Source organism: Ranitomeya variabilis, chromosome 1, assembly GCF_051348905.1.
Source record: "Ranitomeya variabilis isolate aRanVar5 chromosome 1, aRanVar5.hap1, whole genome shotgun sequence".
NCBI lineage: Eukaryota > Metazoa > Chordata > Amphibia > Anura > Dendrobatidae > Ranitomeya > Ranitomeya variabilis.
This window is the reverse complement of record NC_135232.1, coordinates 844,733,272-844,757,885: the sequence shown is the minus strand read 5'-3', so window position 1 is coordinate 844,757,885 and position 24,614 is coordinate 844,733,272. Positions and strand designations below refer to the sequence as shown.

General features: G+C 46.6%; 2 protein-coding genes across 2 annotated transcripts in view; one reads left to right on the top strand and one right to left on the bottom strand.

Moving 5' to 3' along the window:
• HERC6 (HECT and RLD domain containing E3 ubiquitin protein ligase family member 6) overlaps positions 1 to 7,311 on the top strand; it is a 118,825-nt gene extending 111,514 nt beyond the window's left edge. The window contains exons 21-23 of the mRNA XM_077276388.1: positions 5,393 to 5,576; positions 6,304 to 6,406; positions 6,750 to 7,311. Coding sequence (XP_077132503.1) covers positions 5,393 to 5,576; positions 6,304 to 6,406; positions 6,750 to 6,961 — 499 coding nt within the window. The 3' untranslated portion in view covers positions 6,962 to 7,311. The remainder of the gene's footprint in view (positions 1 to 5,392; positions 5,577 to 6,303; positions 6,407 to 6,749) is intronic.
• A 6,588-nt stretch (positions 7,312 to 13,899) lies between these two features.
• PIGY (phosphatidylinositol glycan anchor biosynthesis class Y) lies at positions 13,900 to 19,421 on the bottom strand. Its single transcript, XM_077276376.1, has 2 exons — positions 19,272 to 19,421; positions 13,900 to 14,391 (listed from the first exon to the last, which is right to left on the bottom strand). The coding sequence occupies exon 2, from the start codon at positions 14,206 to 14,208 to the stop codon at positions 13,993 to 13,995; it is 216 nt and encodes a 71-aa protein (XP_077132491.1). The 5' UTR covers positions 14,209 to 14,391; positions 19,272 to 19,421; the 3' UTR covers positions 13,900 to 13,992.
• Positions 19,422 to 24,614: the final 5,193 nt, after the last annotated feature.

The following is a 24,614-nucleotide window of genomic DNA, read 5'->3' as shown; positions in this document are numbered from 1 at the left end:
TAATACATTTAGCCATAGATATTTAATAGCTGGCTGACCAAAGTCAGCCATATACAGTTATATGAAAAAGTTTGGGCACCCCTATTAATCTTAAGCTTAATGTTTTATAAAAATTGTTTTTTTTGCAACAGCTATTTCAGTTTCATATATCTAATAACTGTTGGACACAGTAATGTTTCTGCCTTGAAATGAGGTTCATTGTACTAACAGAAAATGTGCAATCTTTATTCAAACAAAATTTGACAGGTGCATAAGTATGGGCACCCTTATCATTTTCTTGTTTTAAATACTCCTACCTACTTTTTACTGACTTACTAAAGCACTTTTTTTGGTTTTGCATCCTCATTGAGCCTTGAACTTCATAGCCAGGTGTATGCAATCATGAGAAAAGCTACTTAAAGTGGCCACTTGCAAGTTGTTCTCCTGTTTGAATCTCCTCTGAAGAGTGGCATCATGGGCTCCTCAAAACAACTGTCAAATGATCTGAAAACAAAGACTATTCAACATAGTTGTTCAGGGGAAGGATACAAAAAGCTGTCTCATAGATTTAACCTGTCAATTTCCACTGTGAGGAATATAGTAAGGAAATGGAAGAACACAGGTACAGTTCTTGTTAAGGCCAGAAGTGGCAGGACAAGAAAAACATCAGAAAGGCAGAGAAGAAGAATGGTGAGATCAGTCAAGGACAATCCTCAGACCACCTCCAGAGAGCTGCAGCATCAACTTGCTGCAGATGGTGTCACTGTGCATCGGTCAACTATACAACGCACTTTGAACAAGGATAAGCTGTATGGGAGAGTGATGCGAAAGAAGCCGTTTCTGCAAGCACGCCACGAACAGAGTCGGCTGAGGTATGCAAAAGCACATTTGGAGAAGCCAATTTATTTTTGGAAGAAGGTCCTGTGGACTGATGAACCCAAGATTGAGTTGTTTGGTCATACAAAAAGGCGTTATGCATGGTGGCAAAAAAACACAGTGCGTTGTATAGTTGACCGATGCACAGTGACACCATCTGCAGCAAGTTGATGCTGCAGCTCTCTGGAGATGGTCTGAGGATTGTCCTTGACTGATCTCACCATTCTTCTTCTCTGCCTTTCTGATGTTTTTCTTGGCCTGCCACTTCTGGCCTTAACAAGAACTGTACCTGTGTTCTTCCATTTCCTTACTATGTTCCTCACAGTGGAAATTGACAGGTTAAATCTCTGAAACAGCTTTTTGTATCCTTCCCCTGAACAGCCATGTTGAATAATCTTTGTTTTCAGATCATTTGACAGTTGTTTTGAGGAGCCCATGATGCCACTCTTCAGAGGAGATTCAAACAGGAGAACAACTTGCAAGTGGCCACTTTAAGTAGCTTTTCTCATGATTGCATACACCTGGCTATGAAGTTCAAAGCTCAATGAGGTTACAAAACCAAAAAAAAGTGCTTTAGTAAGTCAGTAAAAAGTAGGTAGGAGTATTTAAAACAAGAAAATGATAAGGGTGCCCATACTTATGCACCTGTCAAATTTTGTTTGAATGCAGATTGCACATTTTCTGTTAGTACAATAAACCTCATTTCAAGGCAGAAACATTACTGTGTCCAACAGTTATTAGATATATGAAACTGAAATAGCTGTTGCAAAAAAAAAACAATTTTTATAAAAACATTAAGCTTAAGATTTATAGGGGTGCCCAAACTTTTTCATATAACTGTACACTTTGAGATAACTGTTTCTCACTACTTCATCATAACCTTGGCCAAATATGCCTATTTAGTTCAATGAGGAGTAAGGCTGATTTCCCAGCGATCAGACATGCTGAAATCCAACATGCCCAGTCTAGAACCACACACATGAAATTGTCATCCTTTTCACTTATGTAGGAGGTGTAATAATACTAATATTAGCAAATACCTCCAATTAGAAATGTAGTATAGTTCTTCTGATTCGCTATGTCGTTTATCTCACGTACAGGTCATTGCAGTAGTTTAGGTATCCATGGTCACTAGAACTCATACAGTGACAGTTAGTTGCTAGTGGTCACAACCATGGATACCTAAGCTACTGTAATGCCCTGCACATGGAGTTATCGACATCGTGAATAAAAACTATACTACATTTCTAATTGGAGATGGGAATACCCATTTAATATTTGACCAGCTATATAGTGTTATATATGCATGCTGAGTAGCAGTATTTAGAACAGACTTCCAATGGAAATAACCACTAGAAGGAAGTCAAAGAAAACTCGTCAGAGAAACACAGCCAGCTTTTTCTTGAAGCTTCTTCCTACATCAATAATGATGCGGGAATGCTGGCGTCTAAAAGACACCATGTGCACACACCATTCTAGATTGTTCACTACTCCGCGCGCCAACGGACATTCTGCACACAAAACACTAAGGGACAATGCTACTTGTAGCAGTTCTGGTGAGCATGTGATAGATCACCAAGTGTCTGGTAGGGGTTAAACATATTAAGTCTTAGGCTGGGTTCACATTGCGTTCCTGGTGTCCGTTAGACGGACTACGTTACACCGTGGCATAACGCGGTGTAACGTAGTCCGTTAACGCCGCCATTGAATACAATGTCTGACACATCGCTAGCGCACACCCACAATGGGCGTGTGCTAAGGATGTGCCGTCATTGAGTGACAGACCCCGAGACGCGGGCTGCGGCGTTTTCGGGTCCGTCACCGCTAGCGCAGATAGAGAAGGCAGATGCTCTATCTGCGCTAGCGTGCTGCCATACCAGCACTTACGTTAACAGCAGCCCATTACCGTATGTGCTGAACAGGCTGCTGTAAACGCAATGTGAACCCAGCCTTAGAAGATCTAGATCAGCTCTGTATTGTGGGTTTAGAGTGTTGAATTGCTTTGTAAAAAAAGATAAAAAGATAAATTCCTAAGATACCTTTATAGGAAATTTTAAGTGGGGACATAATGTTTAAAAACAAATAATAAGGTACACCGTGAAACAAGAAGTAATTCCATTAGTGCAAAGACAATAACTATAAAGAAAGTATCCCAATTAAAGGGTTGTCTGTCTTCCATTTTTTATTCCATTGTTTTCTTCATTCAAAATAACAAACTAAGCTGGACTTACCCATACCACACTATGCCCCCAGTCTTTGTTGATATTGTAAGTGTTTGCCACCTATCCCGGTTATCGCGGTCACTGCTTCCCTCCCCTGGGTCTGCTGCCCTCTGTTTTGCAAGTTGACCGGCATGGCTCTATGACTCTAGAACTTTTGTGTTTAGTTTGTATGGGGTTCTTCACCATCAATTCCTATTGTGCATTCACCTGGTTCTACCATTTCAACACGTAATACCCTTTGCCTACTGGAGAACCCTCTGCTACCCACCCTCTGGATTTACCCCGTGGTTGCAGTTAGCTATTATACTGTTGTTGGCTTTGTTCACATGGAACATCCATTCCTGCACTATGCCTGTGGTTCCTCTGTCTCCCTTGATTATTGCTTTGGCCTTGCCTGCATACTCTCTGCATCTGTCTCCATTAGTGTGTGCCAAGTCCTTGCTCCACCCATATATTCCTGCCTGCTGCACAAAGTCCCAGGTCTCTGTGTGCCCACCTAGACACAAGGCTTTGTGGCTTCACTTCACCAGGTAAGCCTAACAATATTGCTCTAGCAGTGACCATCACATGACCTCTGCAGCCAATCACTGGGCTTAGTGTTCTACTGCATTTATGGAGCGCCCCCATGGGGCCATGGGGTACTCGGTACTGGGTGCTTCGGTTCACAGAGGGAATGTCACGGTGGCTGACCCGGTCCGTGGCCCTGGGACGTCCGTGTAAAAGGGAAAGGTCTTTAAAGTGGAAATGTTTGTGACGCCACCTGTGGTATTCGGTCAGGGTGACCGACGCTGCTTTAAGGGGTCCACTGGGGTGATGTTATGGCAGCTAGATGGTATACTTTCCCACAGGTGCAGTATGTCCCCAGGGCTTCCCAGTATGTAGATGGTGGATGTGAGAGGCGCAGAGAAGAACGAGGACACAAGGTTGCAGTCTCTTTACCTTTACTGAAGACGTCAGAATCCACAGTCCTGGGCACCAGACCACAGGGTAGGAATAGTCTGGCCGGTTTGGAGGCAAGTCCAGAGTCCCCTTTGTCCAGGTGGAAATCAGTAGCCTTCCCTTGTGCTGCAGTGGTGTAGTCCCTTACTGCCTATGGCTTCACATAAGGTCCTCACAGATGTAATGTCTCTCTCTCTGTTCCCCATATAGGATAAGACAAACCCGTATGACTGGTGGCTTGAGGCTGTTTATAGGGACTCTAGCACACCCCAGCCTCCAAGGGGTGCCACCGTGCCTCCTGGGTGTAGGGTGGACAGATAACTTGCAATTAGCTGTCCTGACGGTCTCTGGAGCAAAGCATAAAGGTCGCTACTCCCTCGGTGTTCCGGCTACCGGGATTCTGCACCTCGGATGGAGGCAGCCGGTCCCCTTCTGGTTTCCTCTCCTTTGCTCTGACTTCCTTCACGCTCTCTGCAATCTGTTCGGCTTTCTATCCGTCTGTTTCCTAGGAGCTGCCTCACTTTAGGCCACAGGGCTCCTCTCCTTCCTTTCCCTCTGTCTCTCTGACAGGAACTCAACTCTTTCCCTGCAGATCAGGATGTTTTTAATGGGGGAGTTCACCTTAAACAGGCTTAGAGCTCCCCCTTCTGGTCAGGAGTGTGAACATGTTGCATGCATTGTGTTACCTGACAAAAAGTTCTCCTTCATTGCCTCCAAACGTAGCATCACTCTCCTTGAGAGGAAAGCAATACCACTGCGACGACCACAACCCTGGGGCGCTGCATTTACATTGGCATCTCCAACAAGCTCAGTGATTGGCTGCAGCAGTTGTGTGATGTCATGGTGACATCGCTGCTGCAGCTATATTGACCAGGGAAACCAAAGAGAGACATAGAGGAAGCCTCTGGAAATAAAAAAGGACACACAATATAATGTAACAACTTTATGCCTTAAAATCATTGTACAATTATATTATCTACATTACCCAATCATTATCCAGCATTGCTCATTCATAAAAACCCTGATCCTCGAAGAGTGTCAGAGTGATTTTTAACAATTTTTTAGGAGTGACATATGTTTTGTTAACGTGCACATTCAACTTTATTTTAGTAGAACTTTGTATAGTTGAAACTTAAAAAAAAATGTAATAAACAGAGAATTGTTTTTCTCATTTTCCAACAAAATAGTAAAATACTACAATAGGAAATACTTCATTGATGATTGGAAAAAGAAGCAACTCATTGATAGCTTGGTCAAACCTGTGATTGTTGTCAGACCTGCATGTTGTAAGAAATTGCTGCTTTTGTAATAGCAGCTAATAAAGGCAGGCTGCTTTATAGGACTGCACATTCATTATATGGCATTATATCTTCTAGGCAGAACTATGTCAATAAATGTGTGGACTACATTCTCAATACATCAGTGGCAGAGACGTATGAAGAATTCAAGAAAGGCCTCTACAAAGTCTGCGACAAAGATATATTCTTATTTTTTCAGCCTCAGGAGCTGAAGGATCTTGTCGCCGGTCACAGCAACTATAACTGGGCTGCATTCGAACAGGTAACTGGCGGGAAATGGTGTATGTTATAGCCGGCAGTGCTATTACTGTACAGGACTGTGCAGAGGAAAGCGACAGAAAGCAACAACGAAAAATATGGACAGAATTAAAAAAGAATGGCTGCTCTTTTTCAATCCATGGGTTCGTGGACTCCACAGTAATTACTGTGTCGCTTTGTGACGCTCTCTGTGACAGTGTGTGAGGTGCACACTTGGGCCATTTTGACCGGAGTCTTGATGAGGGGGTGCGCTGGAATTAGACACTACTGATTCAAGAAGGGTGCACGCTTCTTCATGAATCTGTAGCGTCTCAAAAGAGGCGTGCACCGCAAGAATAATCTTACTCCAGTCAGGTCCTGGAGTGAGATTTCCGACATACAGAATGCCACAGCTCGTCACGATTTAGTAGAGCTGTGACCTCCCGCCTGTTAAAAGTCATATCGAACAAATTCTACCACTAACGTGAAGTTTAATATGTCATCATGAAATAACAGTCTCAGAATCACTGAAGAGTTCCAGAGTTATTACCACATAAAGCGACAGTGGTCAGAATTGTTACATTTGGCCTCGTCATGAGGGTGAAAACAGGCTTTGGGAGGGTGAAAGGGTTAACAAGTTACTATACTGTATAATTTTCTGCGTTGATAGCTGAGATTATGGTAAATCTGCAAGTTTAGATCAACAACATTCATATCGATATGAACACATCTTTTAAACTTCCCTTCCACAGACCACGGTTTACATGGGCAAGTATTCTGCCAAACACCCAACTATTATTAGGTTCTGGAAAGTTTTCCATCAACTGCCACTGGAGAAAAAGAAAGCGTTTCTCTGTAAGTACATCACTTTTAGCAAACAGTTTTGTGCAATTTTTTAAAAATTTCTCTTCAAGTATATTCACACTTTGTAGAAGTCTTGCAGGAATAAATGGGACGATGGCAGAAACGTCTATGAGAAATCTGCCTCGTGGCCAACCTTACCGTATGTAAGACAATCTGGCCATGCATATCTGCACTTATTCTATATACTGGCACCTAGTGGGTTACTTTATATACTACAACTATACGCTGCTTTTGCAACCCGAGTTGTCAGAAAACGCAGTCATCCTGGAATGAGGCCTTCATAACACAAAGTTGGGGGTAAATCCTCAAAATAAATTATCTGTTTGTATTTTAGATTTCATAACAGGAAATGACAAAATCCCAGCGCTTCTGGCACAGAATATTTGTATGAAGATCTCCTCGTTTGGGGTCCCAAATGAAAGTTATCTTCCAGAGGCAAACACCTGCTCCCGACTACTCCTTCTCCCAGAATACTCAACCAACGATGTGCTGCGCAGAAAGCTCCTTCTTGCCTTGGAGAACAACAAAGGGTTTGATAAAGATTAGATACCAGGTCTTCAGCACTTCTAGTTACAGAGAATGAAGGCATGTTCTGCTTGAACCTAGGCTATACCCTCCGGTTTGCTGTGCATTATTTTATAATTACCGTATATATGATTATATAAGACGTACAGACTGATGTACAATAGTCTTTCATTTTTTACAGAATACCAAGTGTAAATGTTAGAACTCAAGAACATTCGCTATATGTATGAAGGAAATATACTCTTAAAGTATTTTAGTACACACATTAATAGCCCATGAAAATAATTCTGGAGCATCTTTTCTTATTACTGTTCCTTTGTTATTCCTCCTAACACTGTTTGAATAAATGAAAACTACCGGTAGTTGTTACCACGTCCGGGTGTCTCACTTTTATACCAGCCTTTTGCTATTTGACCAGAGATTCAAAGTTTGTTTCATCACACCAAACAAATGGCTGACCACATTACACGTGGATGCCCGAGGAACTCTTTGTTTCCATCTCTCCAGTCACAGAGGGGTGCTGAGTTGGAGAGCCTTAATCTATGACATTCATATTCCATAAGACCTATGGATCGGTTGTTGCCTTATCGAGACAAGTCCTCTGCTTTTCATAGGGTTTAAAGTGTAAAATCCTCATAGATGACCACTGTCCCCCAGCGATATCAGCTAAAGTCTGAGCAACAAGACCCACCGCTTCCTATTGATAAAGAGTTGTCCATTTGAAACAGCCCCTTTAAATAAACGTCTAGCATTCATACTATGGGAGTGCAGGTAAGGTGCATTTAGCATACATTTTGTGAGATCCCCTTTTCCATGTATAGACATTAGTGATGAGCGAGTGTACTCGTTGCTCGGGTTTTCTCAAGCACGCTCAGGTGACCTCTGAGTATTTATAACTGCTCGGAGATTTCGTTTTCGCACAGACTCAAGAGTGACAGCTTCATAGAAATATATGAAGCTGTCATACTCGGGATAGCGGTGGCCAGTCTGTGCATTAGCAATCCGTGTTTGGACTGATTGACACGGACTTTTCAATGGGCCCAAAGATGGAAGCCCCAATAGTTAAATGAAGCCGCAACACAATGTGAACATGGCCTCAGAGAGAAGTGTTTTGTCCAAACAGCTGCTCTTGGAAAAAGAAATGCTTCACACCTCTTAATGAATCAGTGTCTGACAAATAGCGTGCGCATCACCACTAATCTAATTCCAGTCAGTGACTGGACTAAGATCTCTGGTGTAAGGTACACTACAGTTCGCCATGATTTTGACAATCTATGGTATGTGATGCAGTGACCCCTGTGGCAGCTAGGGGGGCGCTGCATGGTCTCCCCAGTATACGCACGGAGGCGTATTGAGGCTGTGAGAGTGCATGGCAGTTGCATGCATGGATGTGATGTGAAAAAGTCCGGCATTGTGGTGAATGGCCGATATGTGTGTCGCAGAGGAGGAGACTGCGCTGCCAGCCTGAAGCGATGTGTTCTGGGACCTATAGTCCCACAAGTATTTTGCATGTTTATAATGGGAGGTTGGCAGGGCTAGTTATGTGAGATGGGCGGGACAAACTAGCCACACACCCACACTCCCACCCAGGGGATGGGTTACGGGTATGTAATGAGACCAGGGTGTGGGTCACATGGGCTGGGTGTGTAGACCTGTATGGTACAGGTGCAAGGTCCTGATAGAAACCTCTGTGTTGGGCGTGCTAGCCCTGAAGAGCATGTGATGGGACTTTGCTACTGGTGGCCTGGGTATTGGACGGTCCCAGCTGGGGATGGACGTCCTGAATAGTACCCGGACTGGTCACCTGTGTGATCCTGAGTAACCTGGGTGTTGGCAGGTCCTGGGAGTAGGACCGGATCCCTGAACAGCCCGAGGTGTGGACCGGGATCTGCAGAGCCAGTGACAGCTACTGTGTGGGGAAGCTACAGTCCTTCGATGGGTCTGGACTGACTAATGTGTGCCGGCCTGGCAAGTTGGTGATCCCTGAGGCAGCTTACCCGGAAGAGAGGACTGACAAGGGGTCAGCAGGTGGAGCAGGAGCTCCCGTAAGGTACCTCCATAGACTGTTGGAGCTTATGGTTTCTTTGAACTGTGTGGTAATCCACGGCAACTGGTCACTAGAGGACCAGCGTGTTTAGTTGCTGCAAATGGATAATGTATGGCGTGCGGTCACCCACGATAACTGGACAGAGGTTTGGCGTGTTTAGTGACCGCGGTTTAAAGCCGTATACTGCGATGTGAAGATTAATGTAAAGACTGTTTGCTGGTTGTTCATATTTTCTGTGGTTTATGATGCCATAATAAACCATATAGACTGTTTTGTTTGGAAAAACCGTGCATGAATCCCGTGCCAAGTTAGTGTCCCCCAATACACTCAGTGAGAGCAATCTTACAGGTATCACACCCCAGCTCTGCCCAATTGGCATGAAAACTCCAATGGTCAACATTTTGCAAGTTTTTGAACCGATGTATATGTTCTCGTTTTAGCAAAATACAAATTGCAAGTCCATATATAGAAATATAAATAAGGATATGCAGCCACCCAGCTAACAAGGAATGTTGCACAATGTTCGCATAGGAAATAGTAAAGAGAATCTGACATCCTATGAGGAATCTGAGGATTCATCAAGACAGGCCATTTCTTGCCGGTGGAGTAAGATGCTCCTTATTTATAAAGAGGTTCAATGCTAGAAATGTTACTCCAATGCCCGACTGGAGTAAGGTTTCTGGTGTAGGGCATGCCACAGCTCGTCATGAATTAGATGAGCCATGGCATCACACCCCAGCTACATCCATTTTGGTGCAGCTGTGGATATCGACTTGAAATTGTCAAAAGTCACAACATTTTTGTGCAATTCTGAGAATTCTGGCGAAATTGCTTTGATTATTATTATACATTTTTATAGCGCCGTTTATTCCATGGCACTTTACATGTGAACCGGGCAAATATAGACAAGTACAATAAACATGAGTAAAACAAGGCACACACAAGTACAGGAGGAGAGAGGACCCTACCCGCGAGGGCTCGCAGTCTACAGGGGATGGGTGAGGATACACTAGGAGAAGGTAGAGCTGGTCATGCGGCGGTTCAGTAGACTGGGGATCACTGCAGGTTGTAGGCTTGTCGGAAGAGGTTGGTCTTCAGGTTCCTTTTGAAGGTTTCTGTGATAGGCGAGAGCCTGATGTGTTGGGGTAGAGAGTTCCAGAGTATAGGGAAAGCACAGGAGAAGTCTTGGATGCAGTTGTGGGAGGAAGAGATGAGAGAGGAGGAGAGGAGATCACGAGAGGATCGAAGGTTGCGCTGAGGTAGGTACCGGGAGACCATATTACAGATGTATGGAGGAGTCAGGTTGTGAATGGCTTTGTATGTCATGGTTAGTGTTTTGAACTGTAGCCTCTGGGCAATAGGAAGCCAGTGAAGGGCCTGGCAGAGGAGAGGCTGGGGAATAACGGGGAGACAGGTGGATTAATCGGGCAGCAGAGTTTAGGATGGATTGGAGTGGTGCCAGAGTGCTGGAGGGGAGGGCAGAGAGTAGGAGGTTGCAGTAGTCGAGGCGGGAGATGATAAGGGCATGTACTAGTGTTTTTGTGGCTTCATGGTCAAGGAATGCACGGATCAGGGAAATGTTTTTGAGTTGGAATCGGCAAGAGGAGGCAAGGGCTTGGATATGTGGCTTGAAAGAGAGGGTAGAGTCAAGGATCACCCTTTGATGAAGTGGAACCTTAGTGTATGTGTATTGATAATAATCACTAACCCAGTAATAGGTCTTCTACCCAAGCCTAAAATTCACAGCATTTATGTGAAAGACACACAAAGCAAAAGAATGCTCCAAGCAACGTTTAGTTGCTCCTCCTTCACCCCTGCTTTAATCACAACTCCAATAGTTTGTGTCAGTACTCAAATTTTCAAAGCAACTATACAATCTTACCACAGTCTGGTATCCTTCACACAGCCATAGCGTTAAAGGAGTTATCCGATGTAGGGAAAAAAAAAAATACATTTTAAAAGGGGTGGTCCAAAACTCAATTTTTAATCCTAAATGTCTATTTATTGTAATTAATTGTTATTCTCATATACCTTAATTAATAAGTTCCTACTGTTCCCTCTCTAATCTAACTGCTTTATTTTTTTTTTACCTACTTCAGTCTTGATGACAATTCCTTTGGGAATCCCTAGTGCAAGCTGTGATACTCAGACGGGACATCAAAGGGAAAAGGCTGTGGTCACTGCTGCAGTCTGTGTCCCCACCTTGTAATGAAGAATCATAAGTGACGCCCTTTTCAGGGGCGGTGGTCAATTCCGACGTATATGCTTAGTTCAAGCTCCCTTGTCACTGCACAATATTTTTCTCAATGCGCAGTGACAGTGCACTCCCTCGCCGTCTCTAATGATAAGTGACAAAGACAGCAAAATAGCCCATGTTCAATGTGCATTGTAAGTAGAGAACATGGCGAGTAAGGACCAACCCCTGAAAGTGACATCTGTTTTGGGGCAAGGCAACAGTGCACTCTTGCCGGCTTGTTACTTTTCATCAGAACCGGCGAGGGAGTGCATTGTCAATGTGCATTGAAAAGAATATTGCAGCTCGTACTGAGGATATGTTTGACTTGACAACAGATACATGCTCAGTAGGGCAGGGACTACCTCAACCCCTGAAAAGGACTTCACTGATGATAAGACAGCCTGCAGCAGTGAGTGCAGCCAAGGAACCCTGATGACGCTACTGGGGAATGTCAAGCAAAATATTAAAGGGAACCTGTCACCCCCAAAATCGAAGGTGAGCTAAGCCCACCGGCATCAGGGGCTTATCTACAGCATTCTGTAATACTGTAGATAAGCCCCCCGATGTATCGTGAAAGATGAGAAAAAGAGGTTAGATTATACTCACCCAGGGGCGGTCCCACTGCGGTCCGGTCCGATGGGTGTCGCGGTCCGGTCCAGCGCCTCCCATCTTCTTACGATGACGTCCTCTTCTTGTCTTCACAGTGCGGCTCCGGCACAGGCGTACTTTGTCTGCCCTGTTGAGGGCAGAGCAAAGTACTGCAGTGCGCAGGTGCCAGGAAAGGTCAGAGAGGCCCGGCGCCTGCACACTGCAGTGCTTTGCTCTGCCCTCAACAGGGCAAAGTACGCCTGTGCCGGAGCCGCAGCGTGAACACAAGAAGAGGACGTCATCCTATGAAGATGGGAGGCCCCGGACCGCGACGCCCATCAGATCGGACCGCCCGTGTGAGTATAATCTAACCTCTTTTTCTCATCTTTCAGGATACATCGGGGGCTTATCTACAGCATTACAGAAGGCTGTAGATAAGCCCCTGATGCCGATGGGCTTAGCTCACCTTCGATTTTGGGGGTGACAGGTTCCCTTTAAGACATAAGTAGGTAAAAAAAAAATAAAAGCAAATTGGAGAGGGAAGGACATATCAGAAAAAATTATATTACAATAAATAGACATTTAGGATTATAATTAGTATTAGTATCAAACCACCCTTTATAAGGCAAAGATGGGCTTAAAGTAAAAAAACTGGTTGCATACTCCCTTCCAACAGATTGAGAGGTATGTACTGCCTGCAAAAGCAATACTTGTTCCATTTGCAAGAAACAAAACCGCTTCAGTGGCCAGGTGACTAGAAGAGACATGCTCTTCTAGTCCCCAGACCGCTGCAGCCAATCACAGGCTGCAATGGTCCTGTTAATTTCAAACAGACCAGACATGGCTTCCAGGGCAGACAGACAGAGCAATCTGTGCTGGAAGATAAATGTCAACTTTTTTTTTTAATCTTAAGCGCATCCATGCCTTAAAATCATTTTCTTCCTATATAGGACAACCCCTTTTAAGAGTTTCCACACAATCTCACATGAATCTATTATGTTATAACCATATCTTGGTGTGGAAGTTCCAGGCTTAAGTAACAGTGGCCCCCCTTTGAGATTACAAGCATTGCCATAAAGCCAGCCGGGATCACTGCCGGGAGTACAAGCACGGAGCTGTCAATCAGGATTGCACGCACCTCCAGCAACCAGGAAGTCAAGAGGCATAGGAGTGGTGTGCGCCTGAGGAAAAAAGATAGGACTAACACTTTAATATTCCAGAACAATGGGGCCACAGCCCCACAGAAGTAGCAATCTTGGAGCGTTTTATCTCTGCCAAGTGTAACTTCCAAACAAGCACTGTACAGGTACAGCTCCCCCCTTCGGATGGCTGATATGGGAGACGGATGATTCAAAGCTCTGCATTACATATTGTCCCCCATGATAGCATATAATAATAAATAATTTTATTTATATAGCGCCAACATATTCCGCAGCGCTTTACAACTTATAGAGGGGACTTGTACAGACAATAGACATTACAGCATAACAGAAATCACAGTTCAAAACAGATACCAGGAGGAATGAGGGCCCTGCTCGCAAGCTTACAAACTATGAGGAAAAGGGGAGACACGAGAGGTGGATGGTAACAATTGCTTTAGTTATTTGGACCAGCCATAGTGTAAGGCTCGGGTGTTCATGTAAAGCTGCATGAACCAGTTAACAGCCTAAGTATGTAGCAGTACAGACACAGAGGCTATTGACTGCATAAAGTGTATGAGAACATGATGCGAGGAACCTGTTTTTTTTTTTGTTGTTTTTTTTTTATTAGGCCACACAGGGATAGTTAGGTTAATGCGTTGAGGCGGTAGGCCAGTCTGAACAAATGCGTTTTTAGGGCACGCTTAAAACTGTGGGGATTGGGGATTAATCGTATTAACCTAGGTAGTGCATTCCAAAGAATCGGCGCAGCACATGTAAAGTCTTGGAGACGGGAATGGGAGGTTCTGATTATTGAGGATGCTAACCTGAGGTCATTAGCGGAGCGGAGGGCACGGGTAGGGTGGTAGACTGAGACCAGAGAGGAGATGTAGGGTGGTGCTGAGCCATGCTGAGCATATTGTAGAAGTACTTAAAAACTGGGGTTGCATAAGGTTTATAAATAGTATTTATTACAGAAGAGAATAAATCATTGTGACTCTTTTCCAGGAAAGAAAACTGATCTTACAAATCACAACGTGGTTTAATTATGTCTGAAAAGCTTGAGTCCCATCCATGTCCACAGATGAAAAAACACATAGACGGGTAGGGTGATGGGCAGCAGCAGACTGTAGAAACACACACTTGACATGCTGGTACATCCTTTGGGGAAATCAGCGTCAACTGAGGCCGAATAAAGGATTCCAGAGAGTGATAAGAGAGGCACGAGCACAGTCAGTGTGGGGAGAGATAGAAACATGGCTTCAAGGTTGGCAACCACGTTCCTCCAGAATGCTACTGCTGTGTGTCATCAGATTCCTTTGTCGTCTGGTCTTTGTTAATCATCCGAGCATCCTGAGGAATCATATTGGGTATCCCATCTACTATAGGATAAGCAATACCAAGCTCGTCGTTAATTAGTTCGTTAGTAGATTCGTTATACCTGGAATATAAAAATAGGGTTTTAGTGAGATGTCTAGTATATCATATACATGAGGGTTGAAAAGAGTGACACTAATATTATTGTTACAACTCCCATAAAATACAATAGTGAAAGCTGCACACAGACATAATACCTTCGTGGAGCATAGATATCTATTTTCTAAATCATTTATAATGCCCAACTTCAATTTTTTTTTTGCAAAGGCATAAATATTTCCCTTACTATCATGAAAATACACATTTCATAGACAATATACTATGAAGGTCAGGGGACCATACTACTGTAGTCTGATTCTAGCCTGCAATGCTGCAAGTGATTGACAGGTCTCCCTTGCATGTATGTAGGAAGATCTGTCACTACTAGCAGTGATGGAAAGATGTGGCCAGAGCCAGAACCGGACTAATCTCATCTCTTCTCTCCCTATACTCCCTGGATTTTCAACATGCATCTTAAAAAAAAAAATAAAAATGCTGCAACATGTTAGACAATAAATCAGGCTGCAATTGTGCAGCGACGCTCTGATTCATGCTTCCCGCAGCTTCGACAGCAGAGCTGACTGACATTGTAAAACTTCCAAAAGTCAGAATTTTTTGTGCAACTATAAATTGCAGAACATTTTGCAACCTTTCAAGCAGTTTTATGCCAGAAAGCTGCTTGAGGAATCAGCCCCTAAACATGCACTCACACATCCTAGATGCTTCCACTATCTAGTCGGCACCCGCACAAGGCTAAGGAAACAGTTGGAAGCAAGAATGAGCGGTGCGGTGTAGCAATTTGTATGATCTAACTACCTGCTGTCCTACTCAACCTCATTTCCCAGGGAGCACAAAGCATTGTAGACAAAAGACAAGCAAGCGCTTCTGAACTGCACGATTTCTCACTACAGATACAAAGTGCCGCTACACCGTAGAGCCAGGGCTGTGAAGTTGGTAAGCCAAACCACTGCCACCAACTCCAACTCCCCAGCCCTCCTTCACTACTGAGCATGCACATAAAGTGCAGCACAGATTCAGCTCAACTTAAAGCGGAAATCCTTAGATCAGGAACAGAACAGACATTTATAGGACATTTTATAACTTTCCAAAATTCTTATGAAAAACATTTACAGCACATCCTGCATTGAACTACTGTACCAATTTATTATATATTTTAGCAGTTGGAGTCGGTCCATTTTATACTGACATAATGAACACCAAGTCCACTGTAGAGCCATGAATGCCCAAGCTCAACTTGAAATAAAAAGGAAAATACACTGGAGGGAGTAAAGCTTTCTAGGGCACCTACAGATGGGACAAAATTGGCCACAGCAAAGTGTACATTTGTTATCTATGGATTGTATTAAGGATTTTGCCCTATGCCAAGGAAAACCCAGAGAAAGAATTGGAATGCTGCTATTTCACAATCTGCATGTATAGATAGGATTTGTAAGCTGTTTTCTGCACAAATGTCTGAGGAAACTACATATGTGCATTTAACACTGTGTGCTTTAATGTAGGGTCACACTGCATTCAGTGCCTGGAAGTCTGACACCCTCATGATGCTACACAATGGCCAGTTATTCCCATGTACAAAAATGCTGCTTTTATTTTGCCCACACAATAGCAATCTGTTCTGATGATTGCTATTTCTTTCTGCAACGTTATGCAATTTCTATGCATTTTTGGTGCAGATTTGGCATTGCTTTTTAAAGCAGAAACAATTGGGTTCTGCTAAAAAAGGGCATCTGCATTGTTACATGCCTTCTTTCAGGCTCTCCACAGAAAATTATTAAAGCACCAGTATTTTTTATTTCAGCACTCGAGTGGAGTCATTAATGTAAGCTCCCTGCCCCATGTCTCATACTTACCAGCCGCCATCTTCTTCTATTATCAGCGCTGTTCCGGTCAGTTGTTGTGACCTGTCAGACCGCTCCAGTGTTTGCTAGCTGAGCCAGAAGTCACAACTCAATGCAAGTCTATGAGTGCCAGAATGAAACCCTCAGACTTTAGGTATGTGCACACGCTGCGGATTTTTATGGATTGATTTACGTAAATCTGCAGGTAAACCGCACTGTGGATTTCCTGCGGAATTACCTCGATTTTTTTGCGGATTTTGTGCGGATTCCTATTATGGAGCAGGTGTAAATCGCTGCGGAATCCGCACAAAGAATTGACATGCTGCGGAATAAACAATGCTACGTTTCCGCATGTTTTTTCCGCAGCATGGGCACTGTGGATTTTGTTCTCCATAGGTTTACATGGTACTGTAAACACATGGAAAACTGCTGCGAATCTGCAGCGGCCAGTCTGCTGCGGATGTGCAGCAAAGTCCACAACGTGTGCACATAGCCTTACACTGAGAGCTTGTGACCGTTCAGCCAGTCAGAAGTTGCAGTCGCAAAATGGAGACATGAGACCAGTACAGCGCCAGGAAGAGCGGATGATGGCAGCTGGTATGTATAGGAACTTAGATTACCGTATATACTCGAGTATAAGCCGAGATTTTCAGCCCAAATTTTTGGGCTGAAAGTGCCCCCTCGGCTTATACTCGAGTCATGATCGGTGGTGGGGTCGGCGGGTGAGCACTGTCATATACTTACCTAGTCCCGGCGATCCTGTCGCTCCCCCTGCCCGTCCCACGGTCTCCGGGTGCCGCAGCCTCTTCCCCTGAGCGGTCACGTGGGACCGCTCATTAGAGAAATGAATAGGCGGCTCCACCTCCCATAGGGGCGGAGCCGCCTATTCATTTCTCTAATGAAGCGGTGCCGGTGACCGCTGATAGAGAAAGAGGCTGCGGCACCGAAGACAGGCAGGGGGAAGGAGCGGGACGCCGGGAGCAGGTAAGTATGTCATATTCACCTGTCCGCGTTCCACACGCCGGGCGCTGTCTCCATCTTCCCGGCGTCTCTCCGCTCTGACTGTGCAGGTCAGAGGGCGCGATGATGCATATAGTGTGCGCGCCGCCCTCTGCCTGATCAGTCAGTGCGGAGAGACGCCGGGAAGATGGCGCCGAGGAGCTGCAAGCAAGACAGGTGAGTATGTGTTTTATTATTTTTATTGCAGCAGCAGCAGCACAGCTATGGGGCAATAATGGACGGTGCAGAGCACTATATGGCACAGCTATGGGGCAATAATGGACGGTGCAGAGCACTGTATGGCACAGCTATGGGGCAATAATGGTGCAGAGCACTATATGGCACAGCTATGGGGCAATAATGGACGGTGCAGAGCACTATATGGCACAGCTATGGGGCAATAATGGTGCAGAGCACTATATGGCACAGCTATGGGGCAATAATGGTGCAGAGCACTGTATGGCACAGCTATGGGGCAATAATGGTGCAGAGCACTGTATGGCACAGCTATGGGGCAATTATGGACGGTGCAGAGCACTATATGGCACAGCTATGGGGCAATAATGGTGCAGAGCACTATATGGCACAGCTATGGGGCAATAATGGTGCAGAGCACTGTATGGCACAGCTATGGGGCAATAATGGTGCAGAGCACTGTATGGCACAGCTATGGGGCAATAATGGTGCAGAGCACTGTATGGCACAGCTATGGGGCAATTATGGACGGTGCAGAGCACTATATGGCACAGCTATGGGGCAATAATGGTGCAGAGCACTGTATGGCACAGCTATGGGGCAATAATGGTGCAGAGCACTGTATGGCACAGCTATGGGGCAATAATGGTGCAGAGCACTGTATGGCACAGCTATGGGGCAATAATGGACGGTGCAGAGCACTATATGGCACAGCTATGGGGCAATAATGGTGCAGAGCACTGTATGGCACAGCTATGGGGCAATAATGGACGGTGCGGAGCACTATATGGCACAGCTATGGGGCAATAATGGTGCAGAGCACTATATGGCACAGCTATGGGGCCATAATGAACAGTATGGAGCATCTATTTTTATTTTTGAAATTCACCGGTAGCTGCTGCATTTTCCACCCTAGGCTTATACTCGAGTCAATAAGTTTTCCCAGTTTTTTGTGGCAAAATTAGGGGGGTCGGCTTATACTCGGGTCGGCTTATACTCGAGTATATACGGTAATAGCACCACTCCAGTGCTGCAATAAGAAAAAAAATGTTGGTGCTCTAAGGGGAAAAAACAAAACACACTAAAAAAGTAACAGGATGTTATATGGCGGCTCGCGTACAATCTGATATTTTTGAGCGCTCCCATAGACTTGTACAGAAGACTCATGTGACACTGAAGAAACTAGAGCAGACGGCGACACTTGTCAGGGAGGAAGGCCGTCACCTGACAACTGGGCTGAATTACATTGTTCCTGGAGCGGAGAGTCTGACACTGCCGGCACAGGGCCGTGCAATACACTCATCTGAACAAGCCCTTACAGCGGCTGACTCCCAGCTGGAATACGGGACAAGTAGTGCATGCGCAGATTTTTTTCTTTTTTCACAGGCAGAACATTGGTCCGTAGACGACGTTCACTCTGTCAGTATTTTACCTCAGTATCTGTAAGCCAAAATCAGCAGTGGAACAATCAGAGGAAAAATATAATAGAAACATAAGCACCACTTCTATATTTATCACCCACTCCTGGTTTTGGCTACAAATACTGACCGTGTGCACGTGGCCTACCGCATTGCATTGGTCACCGTGCCGTCCGTAATGATAACACAGGTAAGTACGCGCTCTGTCATGGCTACACCCGGCATCGGAGTTACCTCAGAGCCTTCCTGGAGAGGGGGCAGACCAGGAGCTGCAGCACTGAGGGGTCAAACGCCGCGCTGCCTGCGCCCTCCCGCCCGCCGGGGGCCGAGTGCAGACCCTGCCGCCTCACTACCGCCCGCTGGAGGATCCCTCTCCACACACCGAGCCCCGGCATGCTCCACCGGCTCCAAGGACACCAGCACCGGCCTCTTACCCACAAGCCTCCGCTCCTCCAAGTCACAATAGTACGCTGAGAACTCCCAATCATTCACTTCCGGGTTCAATAACTTTATTAACACAGTGAACCGTCTACACTCACACCAGGCATTATACATGCTCTGTAGTGTGTAACCCTTCCTCTGCCGTTCTGTGGAGTGCACACTGGCTTATAAACGCTGATAAATTCGGCCATTATGTTCCTCAGCCACGACCCTCGGATCAGCAGCTGACGAACGTCAGTGTCCAGGGAAGGTGACCGATAGCAGAACCAGCCACTAGGGGGCGCATGAAGCACGTGTACTTATAGGGCTGATACTGCCTTTCCCCCAGTGACGGCTACAGAGGCACAGGGCTGCAGAGGCTCGGGGCTACAGAGGCACAGGGCTGCAGAGACTCGGGGCTACAGAGGCACAGGGCCGCAGAGACTCGGGGCTACAGAGGCACAGGGCTGCAGAGGCTTGGGGCTACAGAGGCACAGGGCCGCAGAGACTCGGGGCTACAGAGGCACAGGGCCGCAGAGACTCGGGGCTACAGAGGCACAGGGCCGCAGAGACTCGGGGCTACAGAGGCACAGGGCCGCAGAGACTCGGGGCTACAGAGGCACAGGGCTGCAGAGACTCGGGGCTACAGAGGCACAGGGCTGCAGAGACTCGGGGCTACAGAGGCACAGGGCCGCAGAGACTCGGGGCTACAGAGGCACAGGGCTGCAGAGGCTTGGGGCTACAGAGGCACAGGGCTGCAGAGACTCGGGGCTACAGAGGCACAGGGCTGCAGAGACTCGGGGCTACAGAGGCACAGGGCTGCAGAGACTCGGGGCTACAGAGGCACAGGGCTGCAGAGACTCGGGGCTACAGAGGCACAGGGCTGCAGAGACTCGGGGCTACAGAGGCACAGGGCTGCAGAGACTCGGGGCTACAGAGGCACAGGGCTGCAGAGACTCGGGGCTACAGAGGCACAGGGCTGCAGAGACTCGGGGCTACAGAGGCACAGGGCTGCAGAGACTCGGGGCTACAGAGGCACAGGGCTGCAGAGACTCGGGGCTACAGAGGCACAGGGCCGCAGAGACTCGGGGCTACAGAGGCACAGGGCTGCAGAGACTCGGGGCAACAGAGGCACAGGGCCGCAGAGACTCGGGGCTACAGAGGCACAGGGCTGCAGAGGCTCGGGGCTACAGAGGCACAGGGCCGCAGAGACTCGGGGCTACAGAGGCACAGGGCTGCAGAGACTCAGGGCTACAGAGACTCGGGGCTACAGAGACTCGGGGCTGCAGAGACTCGGGGCTACAGAGGCACAGGGCCGCAGAGACTCGGGGCTACAGAGGCACAGGGCTGCAGAGACTCGGGGCTACAGAGGCACAGGGCCGCAGAGACTCGGGGCTACAGAGGCACAGGGCCGCAGAGACTCGGGGCTACAGAGGCACAGGGCCGCAGAGACTCGGGGCTACAGAGGCACAGGGCTGCAGAGGCTCGGGGCTACAGAGGCACAGGGCTGCAGAGACTCGGGGCTACAGAGGCACAGGGCTGCAGAGACTCGGGGCTACAGAGGCACAGGGCTGCAGAGACTCGGGGCTACAGAGGCACAGGGCTGCAGAGGCTCGGGGCTACAGAGGCACAGGGCTGCAGAGACTCGGGGCTACAGAGGCACAGGGCTGCATACACACAGGGCTGCAGAGGCTCAGGGCCACAGGGAGCAGCGGGGCTACAGAGACTCAGGGCTGCATACACACGGCTGCAGAGTGCAGAGGTCATGGCTACAGACGCACAGGGCTACAGAGACTCAGGCTATGTGCACACGCTGCGGAATGGTGTGCGGATTATTCCGCACTGTTTTTGGTAAATCTGCAGGTAAACCGCACTGCAGAATTTCTGCGTTTTTTGTGCGGATTCCACCTGCGGTTTTACACCTGCGGATTCCTATTGTGGAGCAGGTGTAAACTGCTGCGGAATCCGCACAAAGAATGGACATGCTGCGGAATGTAAACCACTGCGTTTCCACGCGTTTTTTTCCGCAGCATGTGCACTGAGGATTTTATTTTCCATAAGTCTACATGGTACTGTACACCTCATGGAAAACTGCTGCGGATCCACAGCAAAATCCGCAGCGTGTGCACATAGCCTCAGGGCTGCAGAGGCACATTTTTACGCCGTTCCTCATGCTTTATAAGTGATTAGGCAACTTTATTCTTCGGGTCGGTGCGATTACAGCGATACCAGATTTATATCGGGTTTTTATGTTTGGCTGCTGTCATCCACACATGCATTTTTTGCAAAAACTAGTTTTTGCATCGTCATATTTTGATAGCTATAATTTTTCCACATTACTGTTGACAGTTATATGAGGGCTTGTTTTTTGCGGGACTAGCTGACGTTTTTATTGGTATCATTTTTGGGTACATGACATTTTTTTGATCGCTTTCTATTCTAATTTTTGGGAGGCAAAATGAACAAAAAACAGTAATTCAGGTAATCTCTCCTGCAGTGTATCTCTGAGCTGCTGTGAGAGTTCACTGGAGTTCATCAGCTCCGATGCTCTCACGGCACCGCTGCGTGAGAACTTTCTCATGCAGCAGTAGTGCTGTAAGGGCTGTCCCACACGTCCAGATAATTCCGGTACCGGAATAAATCGGTACCGGAGTTATCCGTGTCCGTGTGCCTGGGAACTCACGTAGGCCATACGTGCGGCACATGTGTGCCGCCCGTATGGCGAGTGGGTACCACACGGAGCGTGTGGTACCCACGCGTGTGGTACCCTGCATCGTGCTGAAGCCGCGATTCATATGTTCCCTGCAGCAGCGTTTGCTGCAGAGAAAATATGAATAACAGTGTTTAAAATAAAGATCTGTGTCCGCCGCCCTCCCACCCCCTGTGCGCCCCCCCGCTGTTCTGAAAATACTTACCCGCCTCCCTCGCTGCTTCCTGGTCTGGCCGCGGCTTCTAGTGTATGCGGTCACGTGGGGCCGATCATTTACAGTCATGAATATGTGGCTCCACCTCCCATAGGGGCGGAGCCGACTATTCATGATTGTAAATGAGCGGCCCCACGTGACCGCATACAGTAGGAGGCGCGGGGCAGAGAGGAAGGAGTGACAGCCGACGTGGGAGCGGGTGAGTATTTTCTGAACAGCGGGGGGGCGCACAGGGGGTGGGGGGGCGGCAGACACATAGATCTTTATTTTAAACACTATTATTCATATTTTCTCTGCAGCAAACGCTGCTGCAGGGAACATATGAATCGCGGCTTCAGCACCATGTGGGGGGGACAGCGCTTACTGTAGCGCTGTCTCCTGCACGCACACGGACCCCAGACGGAGAACGTCCGTGTGAGGTCCGTGTTTTACACGGACACATTGACTCTATTGGGTCCGTGTAATACGTGCGCTCCCACGAACACTGACATGTCTCCGTGTTTGGCACACGGAGACACGGTCCGCAAAAAATCAATGACATCTGAACAGATGCATTGATTTTTATGGGTCTACGTGTGTCAGTGTCTCCGGTACGTGAGGAAACTGTCACCTCACGTACCGGAGCCACTGACGTGTGAAACCGGCCTAAGGGAGATCACTGGAGCTGATCAGCTGATGAACTCCGGTGAACTCTCTCACGGCAGCTCAGAGATACACTGCCTGAGCAATTACCTCCTGTCAGCTCCCAAAGTGATCAGGATCGTCATGGGACATTATGGATTACCTTCTCTGCGGACAGGTAATGAATATTGTGGCTTAATATTTTATTTTTGTTGCAGGAGATGTTGGCTTCGGTGGATTAGGCATTCGGTAAGTATGGTTTAATTAAGATTCATTAAACGAGTCTGTCATTATTTCAAATAAATTACTTTATTCTGGGCGTGTGTTTTTTTTTATACAATATCAGTATGAGGTTACTAATGAATGTGTCTTATTGACACCTCTCCATTACTAACCTGTGGGCTTGATGTCACTGACAATACAAAGGTAACATCAACCCCACAAATATGAACCCCACTTGCCACCTTTACACGGCAAGTGGGAAGAGTGACGCTAAGCGCCAGATTTGGCACATCCTTGTTGTGAATTCTGCTCTTGGGCTCCCTCCGGTGGTTATTGGTGGTAGTGCAGTTGTCTTGGGGTTGTAATCCGGGCAGGTGTTTCTGCTGATTGCAGCTCTATTAGGTATTTAGGTGTGCAGGATCCATGAGTCTGTGCCAGTTGTCCATTGTACTTGGAGGGATTGCATCTCTCTCTGGCTCCGCATGCCCTGCTGCAAATTCAGCTAAGATAAGTGTCTGTTTTTTTGTCTCTGTGCATACATGCAGTGTGCTTTGCAATCCAGTGCAATTTATTGTGTTTTTGTCCAGCTTAGACTTTGTTTGGATTTATCAGTCATGCTGGATTCTCAGGAGATGCAGATATACTTTCTATGTCTTTAGTTAGATGTGGAATATTTGTATTATCTGCTGTGGATGTTTTTAGAATTCTGTCCTATCCTTTTCTATTTAGCTAGAAGTGCCTCTTTTGCTAAATCCTGTTTTTCTGCTTGCGTGTGTCTCCTCTTATACTCACAGTCAATATTTGTGGGGGGCTGCCTATCCTTTGGGGTTCTGCTCTGAGGCGAGATAGAATTCCCATTTCCATCTATAGGGGTATTTAGTCCTCCGGCTGTGTCGAGATGTCTAGGACGTGTTAGGTACATCCCACGGCTACTTCTAGTTGCGGTGTTAGATTAGGGTTTGCGGTCAGTACAGGTACCACCTACTCCTGAGAAAGTCTCTCATGCGGCTCCAAGGTCACCAGATCATAACACATCCCATAGATGCACCTTTTCTGGGGCGGCTGAGAACTGATGTTTTTAGTCTGGGAGGGGCCAATATCTATTGTCCCTTCCCAGGCTACTAATACCAGCCCACAGTTGTATGCCTAGTCTTTGCTGGTTAGATTTTATAGGTGGACCTCATGTCAATTTTTTTCTGGTGTCCCCCTGTAAACTAGCCAGTAAAGGCTAAGCAAACAGCTGTGAGCTCGTATTAATAGCTTGGGAACCTTTATGGCTATTGACTCATTCCCAGAATATTAACATCAGATGGCGGCTTTCCCTCTGCTGGTTGTTAAAATTACATGGAAGCCCACGCAATTTTTTTTTTCTTTAAAATTAACAGTTGCTGTGCTGTCTGGTTACAGCCTATGTACGTTCGTTTTGTTAACGCTTTTACATAGGCTGGTGACAATGTGTGTTTGTGTGCGTTTGTGTTTACTTATCGGCTTAGCGATGAAGGTGTCAATGACGGCTGCTGACTCAGCCCTAATCACATTACCCTGATGCCATTGCATCAGCATGAAAAAGTTTACAAATTATATCACAAA